Here is a 14,491-nt window from a genome sequence, read left to right on the forward strand (position 1 = left end):
AATACCTCGCTGAAATACTATGTAATTTCGTTTTCAATTTACCATTAAGATAAACAAATGCGGTTGCTATAACACAGAACAAACTTTTATTTTATAATTATCTACGGAAATATTTGAATTTTAATCCAACATAAGTTTTTAAACAAAAAAAGTTACTTTAATCCTTATGTCGGTGATGTATAGACCATCATAAATTATGGAACAGTTGCGTCGCTTGTGATAAATACAAAGTAGAGAATAAACGGTAATTAATTATTGATTTATTTATCAATTCACACTTCAAAGAGATTTGTCCAATTTTCCGCTGAAAACAATAAATCTCCTTCCTAAATGTTTTAAGCTTTTTAAAAATCGTTATGTATGGTTGTGCGCCGTTCGGCAGTTTGATAACACATACGAATTTTGATTGAATGAAAATATTTGAAAAGCTGTCATCACACGGAATAATTGGAATATAAATTGAAACGTTTCTGCAATTAAACCGCATTGCTTTTTCGAATAAATTCAAAATTGATGTCAGTTGATATCTACTGTAAAAATTTAAAGGCCTGAAAATGGATAAACTTGAATTTATGCCCTTATTGCCTCTCTATAAAAACCATTGATATTTATTGCACGTCGGAGAAAGTGCCGTAAACCAGGGGGTTTATGGATCTGTTTGGAGTACCGCTAAGTAAAATAAATTAGTTAACATTATCGTTGTATATTTCTGAATGTCAGTTTTAATAACGTCACCATGTTACACCTGTCACACAAATTCTAGGCAGGTATTATCAATATAGATGTTCTGCACGAACTTATAGTTAACGAAAATACCAACTCCAACTTCTACATAGGCTGTTTAAGCTAATTTAGGTAAAATACATACAATTTCGACTAATCTAATGTACAGTATCCACATTTCTTTTTATTTTCCTCGGAATACAAAGAAATACGGACGATGGGTTATCACAACTTACTTGAATAAAACATTTTCGTTATTTGTTTCATATATTATGAATTTGACTATACGAGTATATTAAATTTACAAATAAAGCTTTTTTCATTTTTAAACTGTTATTTAAATCTGGAATTTCGACTCATTATTTTACACGTTATTTTTAATTTGCAACACCTTATATTTTATTTTGTAACAGTTTCTAGCTACAAACTTTCTTTATGTTTGTCAGTTTAGTGAATGAATCTGGCTGTACCGCAACGCATATTTCAATTTGTTTAGTGTTCAAATAGGATCATAAGAAAAAAGAAAACTATTACCATATAATCAACCTACTTTCATTTCCGGTGTAGTTCAAATATTGGAAAATGTCCCATTCAGTCAATTTGCAGATTTTCCTTATAATTGTAAGGGATTTTTTTAAGTCAAAAGCGTTAAAGTATTTTTTTAATTCGCACTTTTTACTTTAAAATGCGTCGCACTTGTGAATGGGATATATTTAAGTATGCACTAAAAGAAGTATCGTAATGTATGAAACTCTTGAATTTGTAGTAGTTTTGACAACAATGCATTAAATACCTATATAACTTATTATATTATTAGTAACTTATACTTAATTTAGAGCACTTTCATTTTTCTTCACGAACATATCAAGAGGAGACAGTGGTTTTTTATTTTTAATTAGGGTTGCCGACCTTTCGTCAGTTGTCCGGCGTCAAGGCAAGATGTGCAGGACGCCAAATGTTTTTAATTTTTCAAATGTGTACATTTTTCCAAAATAGACAGGACTTTTTAATGAAAAAATGTATTTTTTGTATTCATTATTTAAATTAAAAATATTCAAAAGACAAAAAATAAAAATGTTCCTAATATTTTTTTCCTTGCCCTAAATTTTTAGTTGAAGCAATCTCATATTTAACAGACGTGGAAAGAATTAGATATTATTAAAATGTTTCTGATCTCGCTTCAGTGTTGCAACATAAAAGTGATCGGATATGCAAAAACATTGAAAAGTTGATAGACCAGACATGAGGGTAAGAAAACGTTGGCTGCAATGTAAGGTAAACAACACCGGGGCATCTTCCCGTATGCGCGCCGTCAGTGTGTATCTCGAGTGGGCAAGCTGAAAGAAGACTTTTTACGGGCAGTTTCACGATCCTCTCTTTTTGTGCCCCTCCAGTTGACCCCTATTCATGGACCTTTATATTTTCTTTCGTTCTTTTCTTTACGATACGATAACACCTCTGGGAACCATCGGCCTTCGCTCGCCGGCAACGACCCGTCCCGTCATTAATTCCTACGACTGTACTGAAATTACCGCGCGAGATCTCTACAAATTACTCTTTTAGTGTTTGCCTTAAACCGGCGCGGCGGTCTAATTCGGGAATTATTGGATATAATGCGACGACAGAAATTCTTAAATGTCCTACTTGCAATATTTTAGATTGATTGGCTGGTTATGATCACTCCGCTATTGTAACAATCATGGGTTCCCTTCCTTTTACGTTACCTCTACCTTAAAGTCTTAATATAATAGTCACTCATGTTTTAGTGTTTTTGTAAAATCATGAAAATTACTATGAAATTACTAACAAAGGTACTTAACCGAAACACTTTCAACTGCATAAAAGAGCTTGGCTATAATTATTTATTTGTGGTATTTTCCGTTACCGTTCTTAATTATTTCCGTTACTCTGAAAAAAAAAATACCTAAATAACCTCTTTATTCATACATAAAAGCCAGTCTTGAAATTTTTACCGACATTTAATACATTGTCTTTTTAGATGGTATAGTTTAGATAAGAAAGAAATAACAACTGCATATTTTTAAAATTATAGATAGGTACTGATAAGTTTTTACAAGACACTACAGAATACACGGACCAGTTTAAGATTAAATGTAAGAGTAAAGTACCTACCGAAAATATTTAAATTATGGATTATTTTTCTATATGTTCCAAATCGAGTTACATTAAAATTCAAAATTTCATAATTTCTAGTAAATTTGTTGCTTACAAAACTTATTTCTCAATATTATGCTCAAACAGTCTATGTAAGTAGGCTGTTACTGTCAAATACGTAATTAATATCTTTTGTTTATCGTCTCCTATAGATCAGTTTGTTACTGTTACATAGGTATACGCATTTATTTCTTTAACTTTGAAACAAACAATAAAATAAAACCAACATTGTCCTATTTTATCTAATTCAGTAATTAAACAAATAAATAATTTAAATTTAAGTATTTATGTTGTATAAGTCAGTGGTGTTAATTTTAACTTTACTAAATTTGTCAATTATTATACAAACTTGACAGCAGCCCACTTTACTTTAAATTTCAATAAGCAGATTAATTCTATGCGTGTCGGTAATAAGAAACAAATATGCAGTTTTTTCTAAGTTACGCAACAACGGAAAGTTGGAAAATTTTGAATATAAAATAAGTTTCGACTTGAAACACTGTATGTTTTAAATGAGGAATTTCACAATTTTTATTAAAGAACACACACAGTAAAGAAACAATTTACTTTTATTAAATATCCGCCTCAGAATATTGGAATTTCATTCATTTTCAGAGCTTACTTGATTCAAAAGATGTTGTAGTTTCAGAAGAAAGATCTCTTAGGATAGAAAGGAGAAAAAATATAAGCAATGATGGGAAAAGGGAAAGAAACGACTAATTATAAATTGTGCATTAACAGCAAGAATAGATGTCTCTAATCAAATTGTACCTACAATTAATGGTAAGCGATGTAGTTTCTATTTGCCGATAAATTTCTTAATTAATAATTATCAGTGAATATTTTTTTCGTGCCTGTGCAACTATTGCAAATATTGAATTGATCTGGAAATTTCACATAGGTAGGTACTAATTACATTAGAAAGCGGTGAATCCTGCAATGATAATTTTTCCATTATCAAATAATTCAAGCAATTAATTGCCTATTGTGTACGCGCGCACAGCTTTAATATTCACTGTGGAATTTTGAAATATGAAGTTTCAGATATTTTTGTAACAGGTCCGCACGCCCTGTCGAATCCAGTTTCAATTAAATGTGTAAAATATTAACAGTGGGTTAAGGTCAGGAAAAGTTGTGATGGGGGAAATCTCGCAGGTAAAATACGTCGCGATTTCCCAACAAGATTTTCCGCGGAGTAAAATATAATAGAAATATGGAAATAAGGTGAACCATTTCAATTTACTGAGGTGAAATTTTAAATTTCCAAAGTATTCAACTTAATAACCAACAATCTGAATATATGCGGTCCGAATTAAAGTATGCACACATGACTTATGGTACGTCAAAGGCATTTTGCATTTACGTGATTTATGTTGTTTGGAATTGGATTTCGCGAATTCATTCTTCTGATTTGTTTTCAGGCGGCAGTAAGTGTTGTATCGATTGATTCGGTTATACAGTCGATTCTGATTACTGCCTGTTTGCTCATTCAGAAAATTTGAGTTATATAAATTGCTGGATGTCGGCCGGGCGCGGGCGGTGAAAATATTTGTACTTTTAGGTAATTTTATGGAAATTTTATCGGAACCCTGCATCGAATAAGAAACGACACGTGAACAAATTTTGTTAATGCCGTCTACAATTCATTACATCGCAAACAGACATAATCAGACATAAGTTACGATATGCAGATTTTAAAATAATTATTGCTAGTGTCATTTTCCGCTTCTGACTTTTATGGAACGACGCTTATCTTAAAATTAAATTAGTAAGTACGTGACCAAAAAAAAACGATTGCATTATTAATGGACCTGACCAACCCTGACGAGCAGCCGCTGAGGTTATATATATTTAGAAAACTGCGTCCACTAAATCTATCATCTTTAATATACCACGCCTTGTTGGTATACATTTTCCGATAATTGTAAATCCAAAGGTAGTTAACATTAACTTCATAAAGAACAACGTGCGGAAGTCCACTGCCCGAAGGACAGTCAGGACAGTCATCACGCCAGGGCTGTATTTTTTATACTGCTGCGCAAGAGAAATTAAATATTTTCCTTTCACTAGAGGAAAAATCTTAAAAGTTTTCTTATATCGGCCTAAAATAATACAACTTCTGTATATTCAGGTACTTTGTACATAAAATAATATTCGTAGATGTCAGAAGTGACATTTGAGTTGTGATTTATTGTATACTTTTTCGTTCATTTATTAAATATAAAGCAGACAATAAAGGACATTAATCAGAATAATATTTTCGTTAATAATAAATGTCCTTTTTATTGGCACCGCCTAACATTAATAGACAAGGTAATTTTGTCATTTTTTTGGTCTTGTAGTTTTCTTGTTAATAATTTATATGATACACCACAGTAAACGTTAGAAGAAACGGTTTAATTATGATTAATTTGTCCATTAATGCCGAAATTACTATTTTTACATTTTACTACTTTTTTATACATTACACATATTTGTTTCCTGGAAATACATTCGCTGGGTATATTTATTTAGTAGATATATAAGTTCCTACACGTTGTTAATGATTACTTAAAAACTTTTTCTACAATTAATGGACATGGATTTTCCAGGAAAGAATTTTCTTTATTTGGTGACCTATTTAACGTAAAACGTGTACTCAAATTAATTACACATGTAGCTAATAAACAGAATAAATAAGAAGAAACGAAAAAGTCCGCCCCTGCGAACGGAGAGGCACGCTCGTCGGGGAGCAGGTTACCCCGATATCGGCTGAAATTTGTTGCAGGAGAAGCAAACGGAAGACGAACTCAGATAGATTGTGGTCATTTGTAATGTAATGACGGCCGCACGGTGCTAACCGGTGATTTACACCCATCAATTCAGGGGCCAAACGCCACCTTATCGTTTTTTCTCGGCGCTGATACGTTTTTATAAAGTTCAATTGATCAATTTTATACCACATCGAAACATTCGGTTAGCTTCCAGGGACAACAATTTATGAGTCTGATTGAATTCTTGAGGCGAGTTAGTGCATTTTCTAAATTAGGTTATTCTCGGTTCACAACAAATATAAAAATAATTTAAAAAATAACGTTTTTTTTTTTAAGAAGAATAAACACCCTACATTTTTTATATAAATATAGACACATTAAAAACATTTCAGAAAGAATTTTGTTGTTTATAACCATAATAATACTTCAAAATTTGAAATACCAATAAACTTTGAAAAATAGATACAATTATTGTTTAAAGAAGACATACATAACTGTCAGGTCACCTCACAAGTAACAATTGTTTTTCAGAGCACACTGTAGCAATTTGTAGAATTATTCTCTGTACGGTATAAATAAAATATGCGGATTAATCAAAAACAAGGTAATTGGTAAAATTACTTTGGAACCGCTCCTCAGGAACCGTTCCTTTGGAACCGTTCCTCCGGAACCGCTCCTCCGGAACCGTTCCATCGGAGCCGTTCCTTCGGAACCGCTCCTCAGGTACCGGTCCCTCCGGAACCGTTCCTCAGGAACCGTTCTTTGGCACCGTTCCTCGGGAACCGTTCTTTTGGAACCGTTCCTGTGGAAATGGGAATTGTTTCCGTATCATCCGTTTGCGATCTAACCAAGGACACCAAGGAATGTCATCGCACAGATTTATTCGAATTCCTTGCCGGTATGCCAGGATAACAATATTTTTCAATATTTCGGCGACATAAAACGGATTGAACCGGTGCGGTGGTGTAGTATCACAGGTACGCACCGCTGTCGAGATGAATGTTTCCATAACTGACATTACAAACGTCATAAATAAACCCGCCCGTAATAAAATAACTTCATGATGTCGATTATAGTCGTGGTCTGACTGCTCGTTGTTCCTAGTTTTACCCTTACGCAGCAGAATTATTTAGGCTGTAAAATGGAGATCGGTGTTTGAATGGGTAATTTAGATGCAACGTATTCCAATTCAACAATTTATTGTCTTTATAAATTTTCTAAATGCATGAATTTTCACAACAATTAATTATCCGTTCTTCGATTTTTTTGTGATTCGCTATAAAAAAGTCTGCGCTTTTTAGTCAGCCATCAACAGGTCAAATCATTCAATACGCATTGTTGCCGAGTTGTGAAAAAAATTCGCGAATAATTCAACTCCACGCATTTCGCATTTTAAAAACAGTTAATGTTACAAGCATTAATATACATACCTATACATTTTCTGTGCATTTGTGTTTAATTTATCTTATGGTGAACACACTAACTGAATCAGGTTGTTTCGCAAAGGTTATTTCTTATAGAAAAATACATGTTTCTTTCGCGTTTCTCTCTGTCGGAATTACTATCAACTTGAAACGTGTTTATTCTGTTTGATTAATGTCGTCGTGGTAATTGATCCCGAACTAGCTGCTTTGATGTGAGTAAACAATTCATTGTATGGTAATTGCTGTAAGATTACTGTTTTTATAGCAAATCTGTCACGTTGCTGTAGCCGAACAAGGCGCTCCATGAATTAATAACATAAGAGGTTCCTCTCTCACGGAAATATGTTTAATTGCGTATTGGCTTCTATAGAAATATATCTGTACGTGTTTCGTTCAACAAAATTTAGAAAAGAATACTTACAAATTAGTATTTTTTGATATTATCGCATATCGTACACAAGTAGCTTTATAATACAAAAACGATAGTAATTATTATACTTAGATCTGGCAACACTGCTGCACGGCATCTTATTATTGAGTAAATTTATATATTAGAATAAAACAATAAGTTTAGGGAGACGCTTATCGCGACCATACAAATAATTACTTCCAGTTTATTACGCCTAATAGAGTAATTATCTACTCCAGTGTAATTGTTTCAAAAGTAAAAACGGCTCAACGTGGGGAGTTTTTAATACTAATTAATTATATAAGCTTCGCTGGTACGGTAGCTAAGTTAATCCTAGACGAATGAATGTGTAATTATTCAATGTAGAACTTCGCCCGGGAAATGACGCAAAACGCAAAACGTAATCTAGTTGACAAAGAATAATATATTACATAAAGGCCACAGTTCTACTTGTTGCAATGGAATATCCTGTTCTGTGGATATGCCAATAAAGAGACACCATTTTTAACTTAGACTGTGGAAAATCAGACTCCCATTATGCTCCGAAACCGCCCTCCACTGGCCACCGACTTTTGAATAATGTATTCTGTTTTCTACTGCATTTTAGACACCATAATACATTAAAAAATTATACTCTTATTAAATTAGCTTTAATGTACTATGGTGTATTTAGGAAAATTTTTATTAAATGCAAGTTTTAAATTATATACACTACCTACACGACCGTTACCGATTAGGTGTATATTGAATAGAGTCGACTTATAATGATATTAAGAAGTGAGTATCATACTAATTTCCATTTATTAGTTCATAAAGGTTATCGATCGGAAGAGCTTGTAGTAGATACCAGTATACCTCAATAATTTACCTCGTTAAATTTCTACATGAGATAATTGCCCTGTCATCAGTTGGTAGGTACTGAAATAGATTCATCCAGTCCCGTATGTAGAATATGTGTTTCGACAAGTAAAAATTTAATGGAATATTCGTATAGGCATTTCAAAAACCAAAAGTAGAACTAGATACAATTGTGAGATCCATGAATTTAAAAATGATTTAAATCTTATCAAAATAACAACGTACCTAACCGTCGAACAAATATTATCTATGTGTACATTAGAATATTTATAAATTAAAACTGTGTTCAAACATGTCGATGTTTGAAACAACACTTTTTATAAATATTTTGAGCTTTGCCCCTATAATAGTAGTAGTAGTATTTAAATTTTCTATTTCCCCAAGTAAGTGTGCTACGTTTATCAGAAAAATGTTCAAGAGATTTATTTAGATAAGTATTCTTATTCCCAGAAAGACAGGGTATTATATACATAAATTTCTAAGAGCCAGCATTAACAATAATGTACCACTAATACTATGTCTCTCCAAGTTGACGTGTTCTGGTACAACTACAAGGAGATTTGCATAAGATACATATTGCTTTCTTTCCCTGGATTCGTTGATGCTCAGTTTAGCTGGAGGTGGGGCGAAGTCTGTTTTTTTACCATGTTTTAAATTAGGTAATCTTTTTCTCCGCATTGACGAAATTAAATTAATATGTTAAACCCTTGGCGTCCCCCCTGAAGTTCATTTTTAAAATGAATAAAAATCTTATATTTGTTTCCTTTGGTAGTGGTGACACAGCTCGAAAGATAAGTGAAACATAAGGTGGGAAAGGTCGATAGAGAGGTCTTCAATCATTTATACAAATATTGAGTCCCTGAAAGTCGATAGCATCTCGAGTCAGACTGAAAAATGATAAGTATATTTCATATGGAGGATGAAAGTGTATGAAAAAATAACAAAAGTTGAATGTTACCCTGACCAGGTCAACAAAACAAAATAAAAGGGAAAAAATGAATTCTAAATGTATTTGACTTGGGAAGATGTAAACCAGATTTTAAAATTTCATTAGCAGCCTTTTATCTGCAAACAGCTTAGCATTTATTTATTTATTATTTTAAGGTTATTAAATTTTCAGTTTACTCGAATTCTGAACAAGTATAAATAATATAAACCTGTATTCACGATCTTTGCTGTAAGATTCTGCACTTCTAGAGCAAGCAGAGATAAACTCTTATGACAAGGGTGAATATTGATGATCAAGGTGTAAGGTTAAACTACACGTAAAAATTAAGTATAATAAGGAGACGTGTAAATATAATAAATATGAATGTACATAATTATAAAAAACGAAATAGATTCCTTTTTTTCTCGATCGAAAAGGTCTTTGCAGTTTTGGCAAATAATTCAAAGAGTTTTCTGATACCCAAACAATTAATTGAGCGGAAATTAATGGAAACTGCATGAATATTAAAAAAATTAAGTGAACCTTAGTGAACACGCCGCTCTTAAGAGCATTTTCATGTTTTATATCGAGAAATTGGCATAAAATTTATATTTATTTAAGTACTGAATATTTCATAATACAAAAATAACTACATTTTAACTATGCGTTTTTGAAGCTTACAATTAGTTCTATAATCTAGTAAAAGTAATAATAGTGGTTAATATATTTATGTACATATGTTAAATTAATGTCTGGAAATATATATATTTTTTAATAGGAACTCACCTGATGGACTCAGCAGTATAACTTGTAACACGATCCCCGTTATAGCGTATGTGAGCATCTTCAATTATGCTTAAACACTTCTCCTGTAGACGACACGAACGAATGGCTTGTATTTTTTCATCACTCAGTATTTTTCTCTGAATGCCGAATCGCCGAAAAAGTCCTAAAATAGTAGTCATCAATAATTATAGATTATTGATCGGTTCTCATTGTTAAATAATTTTATTATTTGTTGAATTAATATGAAATGTTCGTTATTTGATGGCTATTTTATTTCAAACATTGCTTTTAGTAGAAATATCTGACCACAAATATCACTGCAGGTTTAATTTAGATTCTGCACATAACCCCAGGCCTTATCAGGTTTCTTGGCTTTCTGGAGCTGTATTTTTCATTATAAATTCATTTCTACCTAGTGAATAATTTTGTTTTCTTTTCGGAATGGTTTCACTTTATATTCATTTCATATTCCTTGAAAATCTGCCGTGAAAGTAAAATGTATACAAATAATATCTGGTCTTACGTATTCCCAAAATCCGGAATCGAAGATCGTCCATCTTAAAGTAAATATGTATATAGGTATGTGCCAGAAATTTCTTTTATTCCAATTATTTATTTTTTGAATTGGTAATGTTTCAAATGACTAGTAGGTACCTGTACAACGGTAAAAAAATACAGTTTGCACTTGGGATTCCTTAGGCGGTTAAGGGATGGTATGTGAAATTCTACGCCGACGACGTGTCTATACTTGCAAAAGATATATGGCATATTTAATTACTCTAGAGTATAATTCATACCAAAAAGGCCGCAACCGAGAGACAACTTCAACTGTTCCCGGTTTTATCAAAATTTTTTCTAAATGTAAAAATTAAAACAAATGAACTGATGTGGACATTATGTATATTTTTACGATTGAAACATTTCTGTTAAATATACATATGTAGGGTGAATATTAAAAAAAAAACGTTATTATTTATCATATTCTTTAATAAAGTAATACTATAAAAGCTGATACTGAAAAAAATTGTAATTAAAAAAACAATAATAAAAATACTAAAATACATTATGTATTTCATAACAGGTACGTTTACATTATTATTTAGTTTGTTTCAATGCGATACAAAAAGGAAGGCAAATTATTGTCTTATATATCGAAATATATGTAGAAATAAATAAACATTTTAAAAGTACTTTTAGATACAGAAATATAGAAAGATCGACAAGAACCTTACTTAAACTTTTAAATACATTTAGTTACAATTTAAACTTGCAAATACTTGGAAAACACATTCCCCTAGTATCTATTTATTTTTATTAGGTATTTTGTAAAACTACCCGATTGGCATATGTTTTTATAAATTGCAATTTCACTTTATTCTTCCTCTTAAAGAGGTTTATTAGTCGCTCTCAATTTAATAATTTTGATTTATTATCATAAATAAATGTTGTTATGTATATGTATAATATTCTATGTATAGAATAATATCATTTGTGACATTTTTATTATGATGCTTCCTACATTTGGATAAAATAAATCTATTTTTTTCAAAGTAAACATATTTTTCTTGTTTTAAACATACACAGCCTCATTCTCTATTAATTTTTGTCACTTCTTTTTGTATTTAATTTTGGTATGTGGAAAATATTTATTGATCATTTTTGTCACTGGAAATTTGTACTACACAAGATTTTTATTGTACAGGGTGAAACAAACTCAAAATCTAATAGCGAATTATGTCGTATACAATAAATATATCCACAAACGATTTATTTTAAGAAGGCCAAGAGGGTAGTTTAAATAAAATATACGTATAAGTTATTTATCATTAGAAAGTCAATAGGCATAGTGATAGTTAAAAAAATTACATTATCTTTTTGTTAATTCATGACGTATACGTAATTGGTTATTAAAATTTACTCAAAAATTTTATTGCTACCCTACATAAAGTGATACGAAAGATAAAAAAATTATGAAGTAAATAAAATAATGAAAAAAATCAATTCAGTTACATTGTATGTAGATCATTTTCATAAAAATGTTTTATTTTCTTAAGACCTTTGCAGGGCTAAGCTTTTTCCGACACGACCCATGTGTATATCTCTAAATCTATCCAATTTTGATAAAAAGATATTTAAATTCAATTATAGTAAAGCAAAAGTATACAGGTACCTAACTATTTGCAAATATATGAATATAGATTTAAATACATAAATGATAGTAATTATTATTGCACTTTTAAATAATTGTACTAATTTTGCGGAGTGTCCTTTGAATAATTTATAAACATAATCAGAAAATTATACTCTGGTGCGAGAACTTTTAAACAAACAACGGTACCTACTTACAGTTTCCTGGAAAGTGTTAGAAATGAATACAGAGCGAAAAGCGTGTGTGTCATTCCGATCAGTCAAATTTCAACCAACCTGGACTGCAGCGAGCACGGCAAAGTTTGGGGGCAACAATCGGATGGCGCTAAAAGCTTCTTGCGGAAAGCGCGTACGAGGCGCGCGGGTCTCGGCCGGCGTGGCGACGATTCGTACCGAACAACGTCCGCGAACCATGTGCCGACGCCGGAGACGCCGTAGACGCGCCATCCTACTCGAGTGTGCACCGCAAGAGTTAGCGGGTGATTGGAGGGAGGGGGGGGAGAGGCATGCCTGCGGTTGACGTTGATGCGTTTCGCCCGACATTTGATTTTTGCTACCTGTGGGAAATTACGGGCCCAGTTTTTGATTGTGCAACTTCCTACCGAATTCTTTTCCTTTTTTGGTGTCGGATAATGTTTGAATATATAATTCGTGGCAGCGCGAACGCGGCATACATAATTCCTGTGAGCCGCTGCTGCCACCGCCTCAACTTCAAACGAGTTAATTTCGTAAGAATGGTAATGGCTGGCGAAGTAATTCGATTTCTTGCCTTAAGCGACTGATAAAAGTGACGAATTTATTTTGCTTTCCAGGGATATCGTAAAATTCGGAAAATGCACAAAAACACTTATATATACCTATTAATTGTAAGTATATGTCACTTAATAAACTGCACAAATTCTTGAAGAAGCCATAAATTCTAGGAGTAACTATTTAATTTTTAACTAAAATAATTTTGATTATTTCACAAGAAGGTAGGTATACCGTAGAAAAATTTAATAAAAGTTTTCACAGTTGCAGCACTGCTGACTATAATTTATACAGATAATTGTATTGAAAGTGTTGTATTTAAGTTTACTCTAGTTTAGTTAAATATATTCAAAAACACAAAATTTCATAGATATTCTACGATAAACTTGCTATCGCAGTTACAGTTGGTTTTTAAAAGCTTTTGTAAATGTTTTGTAAATTTTCTAGATATTGTCTTGGGACACTGAAAAAAATGTACATCATATACATAAATCAAATTATTAAACATATGCAATTTATTTAAATAATGATTACATTAATTACAGTTACATAAAAATCACATTTGTAACAAATAACTTTTACTACGCATGTTAAGTTCAGATCTTCAGTATTTTTTGAAAGTATCAATAAAGAATTTTAAAGTCTACATAATTACAACAATCCCAGTTTTTTTCACATAATGGAGGACCACAATGATTATGTAGAATTATTTACGTGGAAAAAATCTATAAACAAAATATTAATAGATATCTACATTAATAATAAAATATTTTCATTAACTCCTTAAAATATAAGGTACCTAATAGAATTCACATTCTAAAAATCCTAACCACACACAAACTTAGGTGTAGCTACAAAAAAATTTATTTAACCATATTATGGGAAATAGTAGGTACTTTTATTATTTAACTATATACATTANCACCGCCTCAACTTCAAACGAGTTAATTTCGTAAGAATGGTAATGGCTGGCGAAGTAATTCGATTTCTTGCCTTAAGCGACTGATAAAAGTGACGAATTTATTTTGCTTTCCAGGGATATCGTAAAATTCGGAAAATGCACAAAAACACTTATATATACCTATTAATTGTAAGTATATGTCACTTAATAAACTGCACAAATTCTTGAAGAAGGCATAAATTCTAGGAGTAACTATTTAATTTTTAACTAAAATAATTTTGATTATTTCACAAGAAGGTAGGTATACCGTAGAAAAATTTAATAAAAGTTTTCACAGTTGCAGCACTGCTGACTATAATTTATACAGATAATTGTATTGAAAGTGTTCTATTTAAGTTTACTCTACTATTTCCCCATAATGCCCCTTTTTATTCCCTACCTTCATACCAAGAACTTTGTGTTTGACTCAAAGCTGATGACAATTTTTATTATTTTTAAAATTATATAAACTTTGAGACTGACAAAGTTTTTTTCCTCGTCAAATTTACTCTTCCTACAATACGAGTAAATATTTATATTCCTTAATATATTTGATTAAATTAATAAAGGCATAGGCCCCCAACATTTTTAATAAAT

General features: G+C 31.5%; 1 protein-coding gene across 6 annotated transcripts in view; it reads right to left on the reverse strand.

Annotated features, from left to right (window-relative positions):
* Window positions 1–14,491, reverse strand: part of LOC108912306 (carbonic anhydrase-related protein 10) — a 121,252-nt gene that overhangs the window by 103,787 nt on the left and 2,974 nt on the right. For 2 of the 6 annotated variants that reach the window (XM_018717516.2, XM_018717511.2), the window contains exons 1-2: window positions 12,481–12,603; window positions 10,057–10,219 (exon numbers count right to left, since the gene is read on the reverse strand). In XM_018717516.2, coding sequence (XP_018573032.1) covers window positions 10,057–10,114 — 58 coding nt within the window. In that variant the 5' untranslated portion in view covers window positions 10,115–10,219; window positions 12,481–12,603. Of the gene's footprint in view, window positions 1–7,081; window positions 7,145–10,056; window positions 10,220–12,398; window positions 12,604–14,491 lie in introns of those variants that run through there. The other 4 variants (XM_018717513.2, XM_018717512.2, XM_018717514.2 and 1 more) reach the window with 4 other exon arrangements.

The sequence above is a fragment of the Anoplophora glabripennis genome, unplaced genomic scaffold (genome assembly GCF_000390285.2).
Source record: "Anoplophora glabripennis isolate ALB-LARVAE unplaced genomic scaffold, Agla_2.0 scaffold183, whole genome shotgun sequence".
In the NCBI taxonomy this organism is placed as follows: Eukaryota; Metazoa; Arthropoda; class Insecta; order Coleoptera; family Cerambycidae; genus Anoplophora; species Anoplophora glabripennis.